The 15,741-nt window shown below is 43.7% G+C and overlaps 1 protein-coding gene across 2 annotated transcripts in view; it reads left to right on the top strand.

Annotated features, from left to right (window-relative positions):
- Positions 1-15,741, top strand: part of KIF26A (kinesin family member 26A) — a 179,595-nt gene that overhangs the window by 96,530 nt on the left and 67,324 nt on the right. For both annotated transcript variants that reach the window (XM_081857681.1, XM_081857682.1), the window contains exon 4: positions 12,119-12,285. In XM_081857681.1, the coding sequence (XP_081713807.1) occupies positions 12,119-12,285 (167 nt within the window). The remainder of the gene's footprint in view (positions 1-12,118; positions 12,286-15,741) is intronic.

Here is a 15,741-nt window from a genome sequence, read left to right as displayed (position 1 = left end):
GGGCTCCTTCTCTGGAAGAGTAGAGCAGCCAAGTTTCAGCAAGAAGTAGCCAGATGGGCTTGTGGAAAATGAGATGGGGTTTCCTGACATTAATTCCTGCTAGATCGCTTTCTGCCAATCACAAAGGCACCTGTCATCAGCTTCTGAACAACTAACACCCAAGTGCATCGTTGTATATTGCTTTAAGCCTTACCATCATGAGTGATGCCTGAATATTACATTGATTGACATGTAGTAAGTGCCAAAGATACAAGGAAACCCCAAAGGCGGTTTCATTCCACATCTTTTCTGCTGCTTCCTGCAGTGAGACATGGGGTGGGACACGTCAGTATTGGTTTCCCTTGTTCTGGGGCCAAGTTTGCTAGTTCCCACTTCCCCACTCCTGATCCCACCAAATGCAGGACCTCCTCAGAATGGCAGTGTGCGTGGGACAAGGATTAATCTTGTTTCTCTGCGCAATAATCTCCTGATTCTGTTCACCTACACCCCTGCCTAGAAAACATCATCTTCCCATGTTGGTTAAATGTGATCACACATTTAATGTGAGGTGTAGTTAGATCTCATGGCACTCTAATCGTGAGTTAAGCCATGAATCAACCCTCTAAGGTGGGCCACTCCAATTATCTTCTCATGAGAGATGGGATGGCAGGCCTAGAAGAACTCGGTGTGTCTTGAGAAGATCAGGAGAACCTTACTGGTTTACACTCATCTGGTCAAGCAGCCTGTTTTCTACATGGTGATCAACCATATGCCAATGTGAAGTCCGTACCCAGGACACAAGGACAAACGCTCTCCCCATTGTTGTTCCTCAGTGACTGGGATTCAAAAGCATACTGCCTCTTGATGTCATCACTTGGTAGCTGTTGTTAGGCTCATCCACCATGAATTTGTCCTACACCCTTTTAATGTCACCAAAGTTGGTGGCCATCACTACAAATTGTGCAATCCAATTCCATACTATTTTCATTTCATTTCAAATTTATATCCCGCCCCTCCTTCCCAAGGAGCCCAGGGCGGCAAACACACAAGCAATATGACATCTAAATACAACGTAGACTGGGAAAAACCTCTGTTTAAAAGAGTTGTGAGAAGAGAGGGACTTCCGGGTTGGCGCCATCGCCGAATGGCGGACTCCCTCCGAGCTCCGGAGGGAGCCTGCTCGGCAGGGGCTGGGTCCTACCGCGCCGGCGACGCGGGGACCCTCAAAAACCATGGGCGCTGAAACCCATGGACATGGTGACTCGGCGGGCACCGTTTGCGCCCCCCCCGACCCGCGAAGGAGCCTTTTTAAAGGCTACGGAGTGGGGGACGGGGTGTGTGTGTGGTGCTATGAGTCCTCCGCTTCCCCTGCCGAGCGAAGCCGCATGCCATTTGACGGAGAGCGCTGACTTCTTCCATTGAAAATCTGGACTAAAAAGAACAACCCGTGAGTAATCGGAAATCGGACTTAAAAAGGAAAAAAAAAAATTAAATTCGGAGCGAGTGGGGGAGGTGCAAAAAGGAAGTCCGTCTCCCCCCTGTTCAAAACAAAATAAAAAAATTCCTTCCAGTAGCACCTTAAAGACCAACTGAGTTAGTTCTAGGTATGAGCTTTCGTGTGCATGCACACTTCTTCAGATACACACTGTATCTTAAATCCCCCCTGTTGTAGAGGATTTAAAGCAAAGGATTTGACAACTAAGATCGAGAGCTACCTTATATTGATAAAGTTATTAATTTCACGATGGAAAATTATAAGACTGTGCTGGAGGAGAAAAGTGGAACGTATGAGCTAAAATGCAACCCCCCGGGAACCGGGAGCGATCCGCGAGAGCACCTGGTGAGGAGAAATAGAAGCTTTGACAGCTGTCAAAGGAGCTGTCAAAGTTGAAGAATAAAAAGAGAACTTTGTTACGAGGGCTTTGCCGGTTACATTTGTTACAATTTGATATAAATTGTTGAAAACAAGGGATAACAAGTTACTTTGACTGTTGGGTGTGATCTGGAAGGAAACTGAGTTACTATAATCCCTCTAGAGGGGCTGTGGGACACTACAAGTATTGCTGGCATGGAATTTGAATAGGACTTTTTATCTCCTGGGAAAACTGCAGAAATGGAACACTATTTTGTCTACAGAGGTCTCTACACTAAAGGAGACAGTAGATTTATCTATTGAAGAATGGAAGGGACTTGACGTAAGGTTTTGTTCCTGAATAACAAAGCCTCTGTAGAGGAATTAGAAGCTTTTGGAATTAGAACATTTTTGCAGTGGAGCAGGAAAAGAAACCAGAGGAAAGTGAGGAGAGAGAACAACAAGAACAACAAGAACAACAAGAATTGGACAAAGCTGGAAGTGGGAACATTTGGGACATCCAGATTTGAAAGGTCTAAAGAAATAAAATTGGAGTTTTTACTCTTAAATATAGAGATCTGGATGGAAAAAATGGACCTTCTTGAGATAGAGTCCTTCCAAGATTGGATGTTCAAAACTAAAGACGACCAAAAAGACGGCAAAAGACTATTAAAAAGACGGCAAAGTGGATTTGTGAAGGATTTCGGCCTAGATGTGGGATCTCCAGGATGACAGCAGACTTGATGGACATTGGAGAACGCAACCGGGAAAGGGGGGAGGGAAATTTGGAATCCAAAGGGTGTAAAACTATATTTTTTATTCTTATTATCCTATTCTGTTCTGCATATTAAAGAGGGGAACTCGTGGAAGGGAACAGGGGTCGATTTTAGGGGATGGAAAAATATCTTTAACATTGGGTCAATGATAATAAGTCCAAAATTTGGGGTAAGAACTTGCTGAATCTATTTGAAGGAACTGGAATACAAAAGGGGGTGGGGTGGGGAAGTCCTGGAAAGATGCTAATGAAAATAAGGTTTAAAGTGGATGTTTTATTTTTTTCTTTTTCTTTCTTTTTCTTTCTTTGTTATATTTGGAAATTTTCAGTAAATATTATTATAAAAAATAAAAAATAAAAGATAAAAAAGATAAAAAAATAAAAGAGTTGTGAGAAGAGAATGACTGCTCCATGCACGCAAGGCAGATTTTGGCTTGTGTTTCGCCAACATTAGCCCTCCATGCCACATGGGCTGTGTGAAATTCTTTCTCTTGTCTGTCCTGAGCATTTTCTCCACGCCGCGAATAAATTTCGATCCATCCCCCGCTTTTTGGTTGCTTTAGACCAGGGCTGTCCAACTTCCAACAGACTGCGATCTACTCACACTATAAAAAAACTGGCAGTGATCTACCCATTGAATTGACCAGAGTAGTTGAGCTTTATTTGGGGGAGCCAAAGTTGTTGAGCTTACGGCTGATATGAGGTTTGAACAAGGTTTTCAGGATGCACACAGGCCTGCATTTTATCATTCCTTTACTGCTACCCCGCAGTCATGTCCCAGGGAGACTTGACAGTCACCATGTGCCTGCAGCGAGGGAGCTGCAGTCTTATCACGCTGTTACAAAACCGTTGGAGAGGATTCTTCAACTCTGGGCAGGGGGTGCCGTATTTAATTTCGCCCTCACTCTTGTCAGCACATGGCAAAACTTGTTTAACCTCTGACTCTGAGGGTGTTAATTGAGTAATTAAAGATTTAGTGGAGTGATATGGATCATCTGTAGATGTGTTATTTCGCTAATTAATTTATCTTGGCAAGCCCGAAACCATTTCCCCTCCTCTTTCAGCAATCAATGCACACACTCTTGCAAAAAACCCTTCCGTTGATACAAACCAGGCTTGTAGAACTAGGTTTTGTTCTTGGCGGATGCTTGGGCATTGTTGTATGGGCCTACATATTTTGGGGTGATGGAGGTATATCTGTTGACACTGGAGGTCAACAGGCCCCTTTGGACATTTGAAAAATGAAAAATGATTCTATAAGTGTGACGCGGCAGCTAAAAAAGCCAATGCAATTCTGGGCTGCATCAATAGGAGTATAGCATCTAGATCAAGGGAAGTAATAGTGCCACTGTATTCTGCTCTGGTCAGACCTCACCTGGAGTCCTGTGTCCAGTTCTGGGCACCACAGTTCAAGAAGGACACTGACAAACTGGAACGTGTCCAGAGGAGGGCAACCAAAATGGTCAAAGGCCTGGAAATGATGCCTTATGAGGAACGGCTAAGGGAGCTGGGCATGTTTAGCCTGGAGAAGAGGAGGTTAAGGGGTGATATGATAGCCATGTTCAAATATATAAAAGGATGTCCCATAGAGGAGGGAGAAAGGTTGTTTTCTGCTGCTCCAGAGAAGCGGACACGGAGCAATGGTTCCAAACTACAAGAAAGAAGATTCCACCTAAACATTAGGAAGAACTTCCTGACAGTAAGAGCTGTTCGACAGTGGAATTTGCTGCCAAGGAGTGTGGTGGAGTCTCCTTCTTTGGAGGCCTTTAAGCAGAGGCTTGACAACCATATGTCAGGAGTGCTCTGATGGTGTTTCCTGCTTGGCAGGGGGTTGGACTCGATGGCCCTTGTGGTCTCTTCCAACTCTAGGATTCTATGATTCTATGATTCTATAAGTTGCTTCATGTTGTCTGACTTAAGAGGTCTGTGACTATTGTCTGCTGCGACTGGCAGTGACTTTCCAAGGTGGTTTAAACAACTTTTCCCCTTGTCTATTTTTATTAATGCCAGGGACTGAAGCTCTGGCCTTCTTCATGCACAGCACATTCTCTGCAACTGAGCAAAGTACCGTTCAGATTTGCTTTGCACACACTAATGCAGTAATGTGTGTAGGACTTTTATCAATTGGTGGGGCCAAATGACTGGGCTACTTCCTCAGGCCAATATCTTACGAGGCTAGAGAAAGATCATATGAGAAGCATTTCTGCCCTACTATTGCATATGGTAAACAGGTTTCGTAGGGTTTTTTGGCAATGTTTCAAAAACCTGGTGCACCTGTTTAGCCAGAAATGACTGTGGGACAAGAGAATATGGTGTGAATTGGCCTTTAGCTGAGAAGGTTCTGTGTGGATGCAAAGCCCCCTTTATACTCATTACTTGCCGGAAGGGGGCATTATGTAATTACTGGTGAGTAGGGGATCCTCTGGCAGCAGTCACATGGCTTGTCGTTCATGTATTAGTATGCTTGTATGTGATGGTTGGACAGTGTTCTCGAAGCTACAAACATGAGTCTGACCAAACTGCGGGAGACAGTGGAAGACAGAAGTGCCTGGCGTGCTCTGGTCCATGGGGTCATGAAGAGTCGGACACGACTAAACGACTAAACAACAACAACATGCTTGTATGTAGTGGCGAAACCTACATGTGAGCAACCACTTTTGTATAGGCTTACAGATGATTGTGTTAACATGTGAATATCTGGACAGATGGCCCGCACTGTGCCTGAATTTAGAGCGTGTTTAATTTTTCAACCTTCAAATTCCAAAAATGAGGGGTGCTAAAAAGTTGTAGCATGACTTGGGAATTCAAAACATATTTTGGTTAAACATGATTTAGTTTTGCTTGGTAAGTAAACTGTGTGTAAAAATGCACAGAAATCATTAAAAACGATTGCCAAAATCTTGCAGTTATATTGTTGTTGTTTTAGAATTACCTGACATTTTCAGAAAGTAAAATTAAAATTATTTGGTTTTCCAAAAACAGTTTATGTGCTTCTTTGTCAAAAGTAGGCTTACCAAGCTAAATGTTGTCCAATCACAAAAAATAGCAGATTTGAATTTCTCACACCCAAAAACATATTTTGAAGACCTTTCACTGAAGAAATTTGCAAAAAGTACACTTCACCCCCTAAAATGACACTCCCTAGTGCCCCATGCCAAGGCTGGAGCCAAGAGTATGGCCCCAATTCCCAGTAATTGTGTGGTGCCTCCTTCACTCATACGCCCAGGAACCTCACCAAAATGCTGGAGAGGGTGCACCTCCACAGGCACATACCTCCACATGTGGTGGGAGTGTCCCCAAATCCAACTATTCTGGGCAACAGCCATACGAGAAATATGTAAAATAACTAAACAAGTATTAGATATCACCCCAGAATTGGCCCTACTAAACATCTTCCAAGACAACAACGCCCATTTACACCACAAAGAACTCATAACCCACCTACTTTCAGCAGCCAGAAACACCATAACCAGACACTGGAGAGACCTGTCAGGAGTAAGCATGGACCAATGGTACCAAATAGTATGGGAAACAGCCCTACTGGAAAAATTAACTAAACTGAAACTGACACGGGGACAAACAGAAGAAGACACCTTCACCCCGGTATGGCTCCCCTTTATCACATACACAGCCCAACAAGACAATGACAATAATCCACGAACAGCAAACAAATCAATATGGCTAACCTGATCCAAAACACCTACCCACCCCACTCACACACAAAAACAAAGATCACCACAGCCAATCACAAACAAACAATCACACCCTAGGCCAACCCCAAACTCTCTCACCACCAAAGGAACACAAGTGAACAACACAAACAACGCTGACACCAAACTCTACATACATTAAGCATAATAGAAACACCACCACCTGACCCCACCCCATCCATCTTCCCTCCCTCCACCCCCTTTCTTTTTCCTTTTTTTCCCCTCTTCTCCCCCTAATGCCTCAACAAATGAAACGGATTTGTAAAAATGTTACATGGGGGGAAAAACAACAACGAGGCAATACACTTCTGTAAAACAAGAAAATCCTAAAAAAAAATATTAAAAAAAAGAAACACACAAAAAGGGCTTATGTCTCTGTGCAATAGATGGAGAGCAGTGGATTTAACTAACTATAGAAAAGATCTAGCATGTCACCATAGGAGATGGTTGTAAAACATGATCTATAGCATTGTGGATTTTAAAGTTTGGTGGCATCCCGGGGAGTATTTAATTGCATTTGTGCTTCATTACAAGGCTGTCTCTTTTTGCCTAAATTTATTTTAACTAATTAGTTTGAAATGTCAGAGTAGTATTTCAGACGGCAGAAACATCATCCATTACCATTCACGGAGTCGTTAACCCTAGCTACAAATATGTATTGTGGCATCTCCTCTAATTAAGCATTTTCTAAACGAATTCCTGGACTCTACTTTTAGCAGTCCTTCCTAAAAATAGTTTAAAAATGAATTGCATTGATCTCTACATTCACATGAATAGTGTCTTGCACTGGGGGAATCAAGACAAAGGATGAGGTTATGAATGACTAGTAGTCATGATGGCTATAAGCTGCCTGCAGAATTAGAGGCAAGGCAACTCTGAATATCAGTCAATGGATAACAATACAGTGGTACCTCAGATTACAGATGCTTCAGGTTACAGACTCTGCTAACCTCGGGTTAAGAACTTTGCTTCAGGATGAGAACAGAAATCGTGCTCTGGCGGCACGGCAGCAGCGGGAGGCCCCATTAGCTAAAGTGGTGCTTCAGGTTAAGAACAGTTTCAGGTTAAGAACGGACCTCCAGAACGAATTAAGTTCTTCACTCGAGGTACCACTGTATCAGGAGATCAGGAGAGGGCTGTTCCCTCACATCCCATTGTCCACTTTGTGAGTTTCATAGGCATTTCTGGTTGGCTGTGGTGGGAAACTGGATAATTGACTAAACAGGCTACAGAGTGTTTTAGCATGTCCTGAAGCCATGCTAATAATAATAATAATAATAATAATAATAATAATAATAATAATAAAATTTATATACCGGCCTTTTTCAGAAGATCCCAGGTCGGTGTACAACATTAAAAACACGTTACAGATGTATTAAAACGTAATAAAAACCAAATAACAAGCATACTGATAGGCAGCCCAATAATAAAATAGTCATCATAATAGCAGTCCTCTCCTCCACACTTTCCCAGGCCGTAGATGATTTAATAGCCATAGGCCTGGGTTTTTGCCTGGCATAATAATAATAATAATAATAATAATAATAATAATAATAATAATAATAATTTATACCCCGCCCTTCCTGGTTCAAAAAACTGGGCTCAGGGTGGCTAACAACAAATTTAAAACACTTAATTGATGCAACGAAAAACAGCATAAAATACAGTATAAAACGTGAATAACAATAAATTCAGAATTCAAAAATCAATTTAGGGGGGAAATCCATCCAATAAACATTAGATGATAACCAGGGCTAGCTGGCTAAATTAGTCCTATTTGAGCCAGTGAGGAGACCAGGGGAGAATTAGCTGTGGGGTCCCAGAGCAGGTAATCTTCATAAAAAGGGAAGGGGGAGGGAAGGAAGGGGAATAAAAGATCAGACTAAGTTCAAATTGAAAGCCAGGTGGAATAGCTCTGTCTTACAGGCCCTGCGGAAGGAAGTTAAATCCTGCAGGGCCCTGGTCTCATAGGACACAGCATTTCACAAGGTCGGAGCCATCACTGAGAAGGCCCTGGCCCTGGTGGAGGATAATCTGACTTCCTTAGGGACCTCTAAACTATGATTATTCATGGACCTTAAGGTCCTCTGTGGGGGATACCAGGAGAGGCAGTCCCGTAAATACGAGGTCCCATAAATACATGTCCCATGAAGACATGTAACGATGGCGCCAGGCGAGCCTTCCGCAATTGGGGAGCCACTACAGAAAAGGCCTGTTCTCCTGTTGCCACCTCCTGAACCTCTCTGGGATGGAGGTACATAGAGAAGGACCTTGGATGACAAGCACAGGGTCCAGGTCTGATCATATGGGGAGAGGCAGGGGGCTGGAGTAGATTTGGTCCCTTCCAGCTCTATAATTCTAAGTGGATAGACTTCATTGCGGCTGGAGAGACTGTAGCTTTGAGGTTAGAAAGCTGGGTGGGAGCTGCAAGCATAATCTCTGTAGAACGCCTCTGGTTTAAGTAGGGAAGGTTGTCTTAATGACCCCCTTGTGTTAATCACCATGCCCTCAATATGAATAACTGGGTATTTATATAACTGGGTGTGGGTTCTAAATCAGGTTGCCAGAACAGGCAAAGATCTATTTGCACACACGGCTTTGCAGGAGGTTAAAAAAAATAAAAAATAAAAGTAGCTATCTCCTCTAAGAATGAAAACACTTGTGAAAATGTGAGTTATATGAAATGTGGTGTGTATCTGTGAAGGCTTTTATATGTTTGTTTGTAGGTGTCTCTCTCCCCCCTCCAAAAGAAATCAATGTTTTTACTCGGTTCTTTTGGCTGCTCATGTGGAAAGATGCTACAAATGCGCCTGCTTGGTTTGTTCCTCTTAAAACAGATAGTGCTTGTAGATGATGCGCGACTGAGAAATAATTCCTGACAGTTATAACTGAAGCAGATAAACCGTTCTGCCAGCCACCGAATAATGCCGTAAAACAAAAAGGGTTCTGCTTATCGTTTTCCATGTTTTCATGCTTGTCAGACAGTTTAACAGTGCATTACCTATAACAAAGGGTCTCCGTTTTATTCCTCTTGTCTGCCTCTGGTCATGGTTTTAACCTTGTCCAGCGATGGACCTTTGCCGACATGGCTTCCTTTTTATTGCTTATTATTGTGGCTGTGTACAGAATATAGGAAAGACAAAACGGCTTGTCAGGCAGACGTGGTGGTTTGGGAAGCATCTTACAGGACTATCAGGCTTAGATCAGGGCTAGGTGTGATGGGGGTTCAACAATATTCGGAGGACCACAGGTTCTCCATCACTGGTTTAGATGATCCATTGAAGTCACCTGTTCCAAATCTTTGTGCTGGTAGGACTCCCAACATCTGCTGATGTGGCCTTCCAGATAGTAGCTCAAACTCCCTTCCGTTCAAGTCTTCCATTCCTTTTTACTCCAATCCTTCTCCCTCCTGCATTATTTTTGCTGCATTTGCAGCACCACAGTGACTTCCCTGGAGCACAAGGCTGGGCCATAGCTGTCAACTTTCAGATTTGAAAATAAGGGATCAGCAGCCTCACCTGTCCCGGGGACAGTCTATGGGATATCTAACAATCTGGGATAGCACCGGGAAGCACCGGGGAACGGTGCTGGAATAAGGGAATTTCCCGCAAAAAAAGGGAAGGTTGACAGCTATGGGCTGGGCAGTGTGCATGGAGGTCCTCGGCTGCCCAGGCGACAAGATCCTCCTTTCTGTCTCGCTGATGTGGTCCAAAGGAAAGCAGAGCACTACATTTGGCACTGTGGGTTAAACCACAGAGCCTAGGACTTGCCGATCAGAAGGTCAGCGGTTTGAATCCACGCGACGGAGTGAGCTCCCGTTGCTTGGTCCCTGCTCCTGCCAACCTAGCAGTTCGAAAGCACGTCAAAGTGCAAGTAGATAAATAGGTTCCGCTCCGGCGGGAAGGTAAACGGCGTTTCTGTGCACTGCTCTGGTTCGCCAGAAGCGGCTTAGTCATGCTGGCCACATGACCTGGAAGCTGTACGCCGGCTCCCTTGGCCAATAAAGCAAGATGAGCGCTGCAACCCCAGAGTCGTCCACGACTGGACCTAATGGTCAGGGGTCCCTTTACCTTTAACTTTTACATTTGGCACCAGCTTGGCTGCAGGAGTTGCCGGAAAGAGGCATACAAGATGCCGTCCAACCTCCTCATGGACTGCTCTCTGGATTTGTGTAGGGTTTATTCCTTAGCTTTTTCTTCTCCCAAAGATGTCACACAATGCAGTGGAAGTCTAGGACCAGAGTTTTCCTTCTTCTAGATGGGAGACCTTTTCAGGTTGCCAAGCCCCATCTGCTCCTTCTTTCTCTCTACAGCAGAAACTGCCTTCTTGACTGTTGGACCTACTATTGGTCTTGTCTTCTCAGTCCACCGGAGCCTAATTGTGCAGTTACAGTTGGAAATAGCATTTGTTTTAGTTTAGTTTATTTGGGGAATTTCTATCCATTGTAACCGCCCCCAGAGCTGGTTACAAACATACAAAACCAATATGTAAACTATGCCATAATAATACACTAAAAGAAAAGATAGACACCGGAAATCAAATCTGGGTAAGGTTCATGACAAAGCCAACAAATACTGTGAACTGCCCCATAAAAATTATTTCAGTCATGGAAAGCTTGGTAAAATAAATGGGTTTTTAGTTGGCGTCGAAAAAGCCAACAGTCTGCAGCAGGCGGTCTTTGAGAAACACATCTTTGGAGTCATCTTTGATTCTTCCCTATCAATTTGATCAAGGTGTCTTCCTCTCTTATTTCAAGCCCCTTGTCAAAACCCACATCTTTAGTGTTTTCTGAACAGTCACCATCACTTATATTGCTGTTTGATGCTGTCATCCTCCCTCATCATCCTTTGTCATCCTCTCTCATCATTTCATTTCCCTGACATCCTATCCTCATCCCAGTTCTGTTGTCTCCTGGGCCGAAATTGCCTAATATCTGTGTCCCACATAGCATAGCTACTAAGTAAATATGGTAGTTTAGGTTGTAGTAAGAGATCTGAAGTCTCCCAGACAGGTAGCCATCCTGTCTTTTGTGGCTCATTCACACGGGTGTTGGACATGGATTTGAAGCTGTTTCTCTCTCTCTCTCCCTCCCTCCCTCCCTCCCTCTCTCGTTCTCTTTCTCTCTCTCTCAGCGTCCACATGACATCCTCTTTAACCAAGTGGCAACCCACACTAAATTCGGATTTTCCTGTCTGCAGATAATCCATTAAGGGAAAGACATTCAGCATGAATGGTGTGTTACCCAATTGTGAACGTACTGAAGCACATTGTGTGCATGGGTGTTTATTATTATTTTTTTTAAAAAAACCACCTGTGTGGTGATGTTTCGATGGGTGCCATCTATCATCATGGTTTCCACCAGCCCAAAGGGAAGGATGTGGCCTGCCCTTTTTCTACTGGTTGTTTCTGAAGAAACGTTCATTGTGGTTGTGCTTGTATTTTTAAAACCGCTGATTTGAAGTGCTGTCGCACAGAACAGCTGTGTAAAAAATAATATGTGCACTTGCAGTTATGGGAGGTAGGAAAGGAAAAGGAGGAGGAAGGAAGTGACAGTCTTTCATGGGAGAAACTCCAAATCTATACTAGTCTTGAAGCAAGATGCTTTTTAATGGACTGCTCTTTTGTGCAAGTCAGGTATATTGAAATATGATGATGATGATGATGATGATGATGATGGGTATATGAATGAAATTAAATAAAAACCCAATTGTATGCCCACAGCAGATCTCAGGTGGGTGGAAGTACTATTAGTCTTAAGTTAATATATTTATAACTCCGTTTTTAATTTTGCTTTTCCCTTAGGAGGCTACAGCAGCAGAGTGCGGAAGGGAAGGCTCCAATATTCAAGTCACCTCAGGGCAAAACAACTGTGACCAAACTGGAACCACTGGGCCATTGGCTTCCCAAAGTCTGGTCGCCCCAGCTGGCGTCTCTGCAGGGACTTCAGCTGCAGCGTCATTCTTCATAAGGTAGTTTGCACCATTACGATTTACATCGTTGCTCTTGTGTATGAAAGGACCACAAACCAAGTTACTGGGCGGTTGGTGTTGTTGTTGCAGATGGCAGTTTAGGCAGGAAAATGCTTGGGTAATGAATGGGATCACTATGCAATGGAAGCATGAACTTGCAACTTCTGCTGGGGAAAAAGATTGTGGGGTTGGGAGCAGGGTGGAGTTGTAGCGGGAAAGCAACGGGTACCCGAAAGGCTAGGTACCTTCCTTCCACCTCTTACTTCTCTACTGGAAATCTTGCTTACCTGTGCCAGGAAAAGTGGGAGCTGTGTTTTGGAAGCATGTACAAAGGTGCTTTCTTTTCTCACTCATTCACAGAGGTGTGCGTGGACAAACAGTAATTCTCTTTATACTAGGCACTCTTGGGAACTGTATCCCCAAGAGTAAGGCTAGATATTCACCAAACCATGAGCCCCAGCATGGCATCTGAGAACAATGGCTGCTAAAAAGAACAACAGAAAGCCCCTCTTTCTGAAAACCTGGAGAGCATAGACAAGGGAAGGCCCTCCAGATGTCATTGGACTAAAATCTCCCATCAGCTCCAGCTAGCATGAGCAATAGCCAGTTGCAGTCCAGGGTTTATATCCCTGGTGTATGTTGTTGGCATTCATCTGTCTCGAGAGACATTGGAGGGCGCCTCTGGGGGTGAAGTCAAACTGCTGTGTTAGCAGCACCAAAGGGACCTCCACTGGGCGCAAGCCTGAGCAGTGTGCATGGAAGACCTGGACTGCCTAGATGACAATATTTCCCTTCTTGGCTTTGCTGATGTGCACCAAGGAAAGCAGAGCAATACATTTGGCACTAGCTTGGCTGCAGGAGTTGCTGGGAGGAGATGTACAAGGTGCCATCCAACTGTCTTAGAGACTCCACTCCAAATTTGTGTAAGGCATGGTTTCCCAAACTTGGGTCTCTAGCTGTTTTTGGACTACAATTCCCATCATCTGTGGCCACTGGCCCTGCTGGCTAGGGATGATGGGAGTTGTAGTCCGGCCACAGCAGATATTTGGGAAACCCTGGTGTAAGGTGTACTCTTTAGCCTTTTCTTCTTCCGAAGATATCCTGCAAGGATTGGAGCTTTCCTTCTCTGGTGGTATGGTCACTGCTGAGCTACAAGGACCGAGTGATCTGCTTTGGTGTTTCCATCCACTTCTCTCTGTAGCTCCTGGGATACCTGATATTGCTGGGTTCCAACATTACTCCTGTGGGCTTCTCTCTTTTGTTCTTTCTCACACTGATTCTATCTTTTGTAGATAGCGCCCACAAGCTGTTACATAACTTGGGCAGATTTTGCTTTGTTCTGTTCGGTGAAATGTACGCAGGCTGCATTTGCATACTGACTCAAGAGTCCTTGTTTAAAAGTGGTTGCTCAACTTCATCAAGCTTAATTATGCAACACTCTTACATTTAACTTTGATATTTTTACTCATTAGCCTCAAGAGGAAGTGTGTAGTCTTCTCCTGCTCGCACACGTGCTATAATACAATCTGGCACCTAAACAAAATTTGAAACAGAGTTAACTCCCAAATTCCACTCTCTCTCGAAAGAAAGGGCTGTCTAGTGTTGGACTGCAAGGCAAATGCCATCCCAAACTGCCATTCCTTAATCAGGAAGATGCTTCTGGCTGAGAAGGGCTCACAGAGCTTGGCAGAAGCAGTATTTTCCCATCAGAGAACTGGCACAAGAAGAAAGGGTTTCTTTTCTCAAAATCTTAAGATGTTAGATAGAGGCCCAGATGCAAAAAGAGAGGGTCCTGATTTTCACAGGTGCAAGGGCACAAATTCTGCACCATGAAAGGTGCTTGCTGGGAAATTACAGAGGTTTTAAAGGATCTTGGAGTGGGGTGAATGTTAAAAAATGCACAGCTTAGGAACAAAGAGCAGGTTATGGGAGCAATGGATGCTCGCTGAAAGGCAGCGTGACCTCACAGCTAGACTATGGGACGAGGACTGAAGAGAGATCTGGGTTTGAATGTGCACTCGCCAAATAAGCTTCAAGTGCAGATACAATCAGGGGTGGTTAGGACAGTATACAGTATACAGTGGTGCCCCGCAAGACGAACGCCTCGCAAGACGGAAAACCTGCTAGACGAAAGGGTTTTCCGTTTTGGAGGTGCTTCGCAAAACGAATTTCCTATGGGCTTGCTTCCTGCAGGGTTTTTTTCCTTCCCCCCCTTTTTCTAAGCCGCTAAGCCGCTTATCTGCTTATCCGATAAGCCGATAAGCCGCTAAAAGCCGCTAAACCGCTAATAGCGCTAAGCCATCAAGGGGCTTGCTTCGCAAGACAAAAAAAACGCTAGACGAAGAGACTCGCGGAACGGATTAATTTCGTCTTGCGAGGCACCACTGTACCTGAGCTCCATGGAGGAAATGTTGGATAATAATAAAGAGAACAAGGTTGGGTCCAAGTTGGGCAGAATGACGAACAAGATCTTGTGCTTTTCCCCTCCCACTTTTTAAACTGCTGATGTCTCTGTTGTGGCTCTGTAAGGCTCCTAGGTCTTACTTTAACACTCCCCACTGCTTTAAGCCATTTATCCCAACCTAACTCTGATACCCAATGTGAGAAAATAGCTCAAAGCAGCAGAGCTCAAAGCAGAACGACTTGGGAGAGGTGACTGTTTGCTCCCTTTCCTTGCACGTTTAGTATAAAAGTTACACTCCACCACCACTATCAATGTTTAATGGTTCTTTAATAGATAGTTATTTTTCTATGTTTTCAGCTGTTCTTATTTTTATCTGTAAACGAGTTCCTGTCAGGGAAGAAAGGTGGGGTATAAATAAATATATATATACCAATAATAGTAATCATAACAATGCATTTTAACTGTGGATGAGACTTCTATAGGTACCACTGTTGAGCATTAAAAATAAATTGATCTGAGAGCCAGAGAGGTGAGAGCTTTCACTGCTCACCTAAGGTGGCTTCTATCATATTTGGGAACTAGTGGATATATAGATAGAGACAATACATAAAAAAGGCGTTAAGAATCTCTAGGGATAGATTTTATGCTTCTAGAAAGTGCGCTTAAGCTGTATACAACCATATGAAGTTTATTTTGAAGGTACTAACTTTCATTATTTGTAATTAAATATAATTGTCTGTTACCTTTTGGTATATTATTTACAAAACTCCAGACCTTTATCTACCCAGCCTCATGCTATGATTTGGGTCACTAGACTATGGCAGAATGCTGAGAGAGTAAAGTGGGATTGCCTTACTCAAATGCCTATTTCTATACCAGTATATGTAGACGGAATATATGGCTTTCCTCCTCTTTCTCCCCTCTTAGTTACAAATGTTCTTTTGCAATTTGAGAGATTAAAAAACAACAACCCCAGATCTCTTTCTGGATAGGACAAATCTCTTTGAAACCACCTGCCACGTTGCAGATTTCATGCCCTTACTGCTCATATG

Source organism: Podarcis erhardii (assembly GCF_964252035.2).
Source record: "Podarcis erhardii genome assembly, chromosome: 1".
In the NCBI taxonomy this organism is placed as follows: domain Eukaryota; kingdom Metazoa; phylum Chordata; class Lepidosauria; order Squamata; family Lacertidae; genus Podarcis; species Podarcis erhardii.
This window is presented reverse-complemented; position numbering and strand designations above follow the sequence as displayed.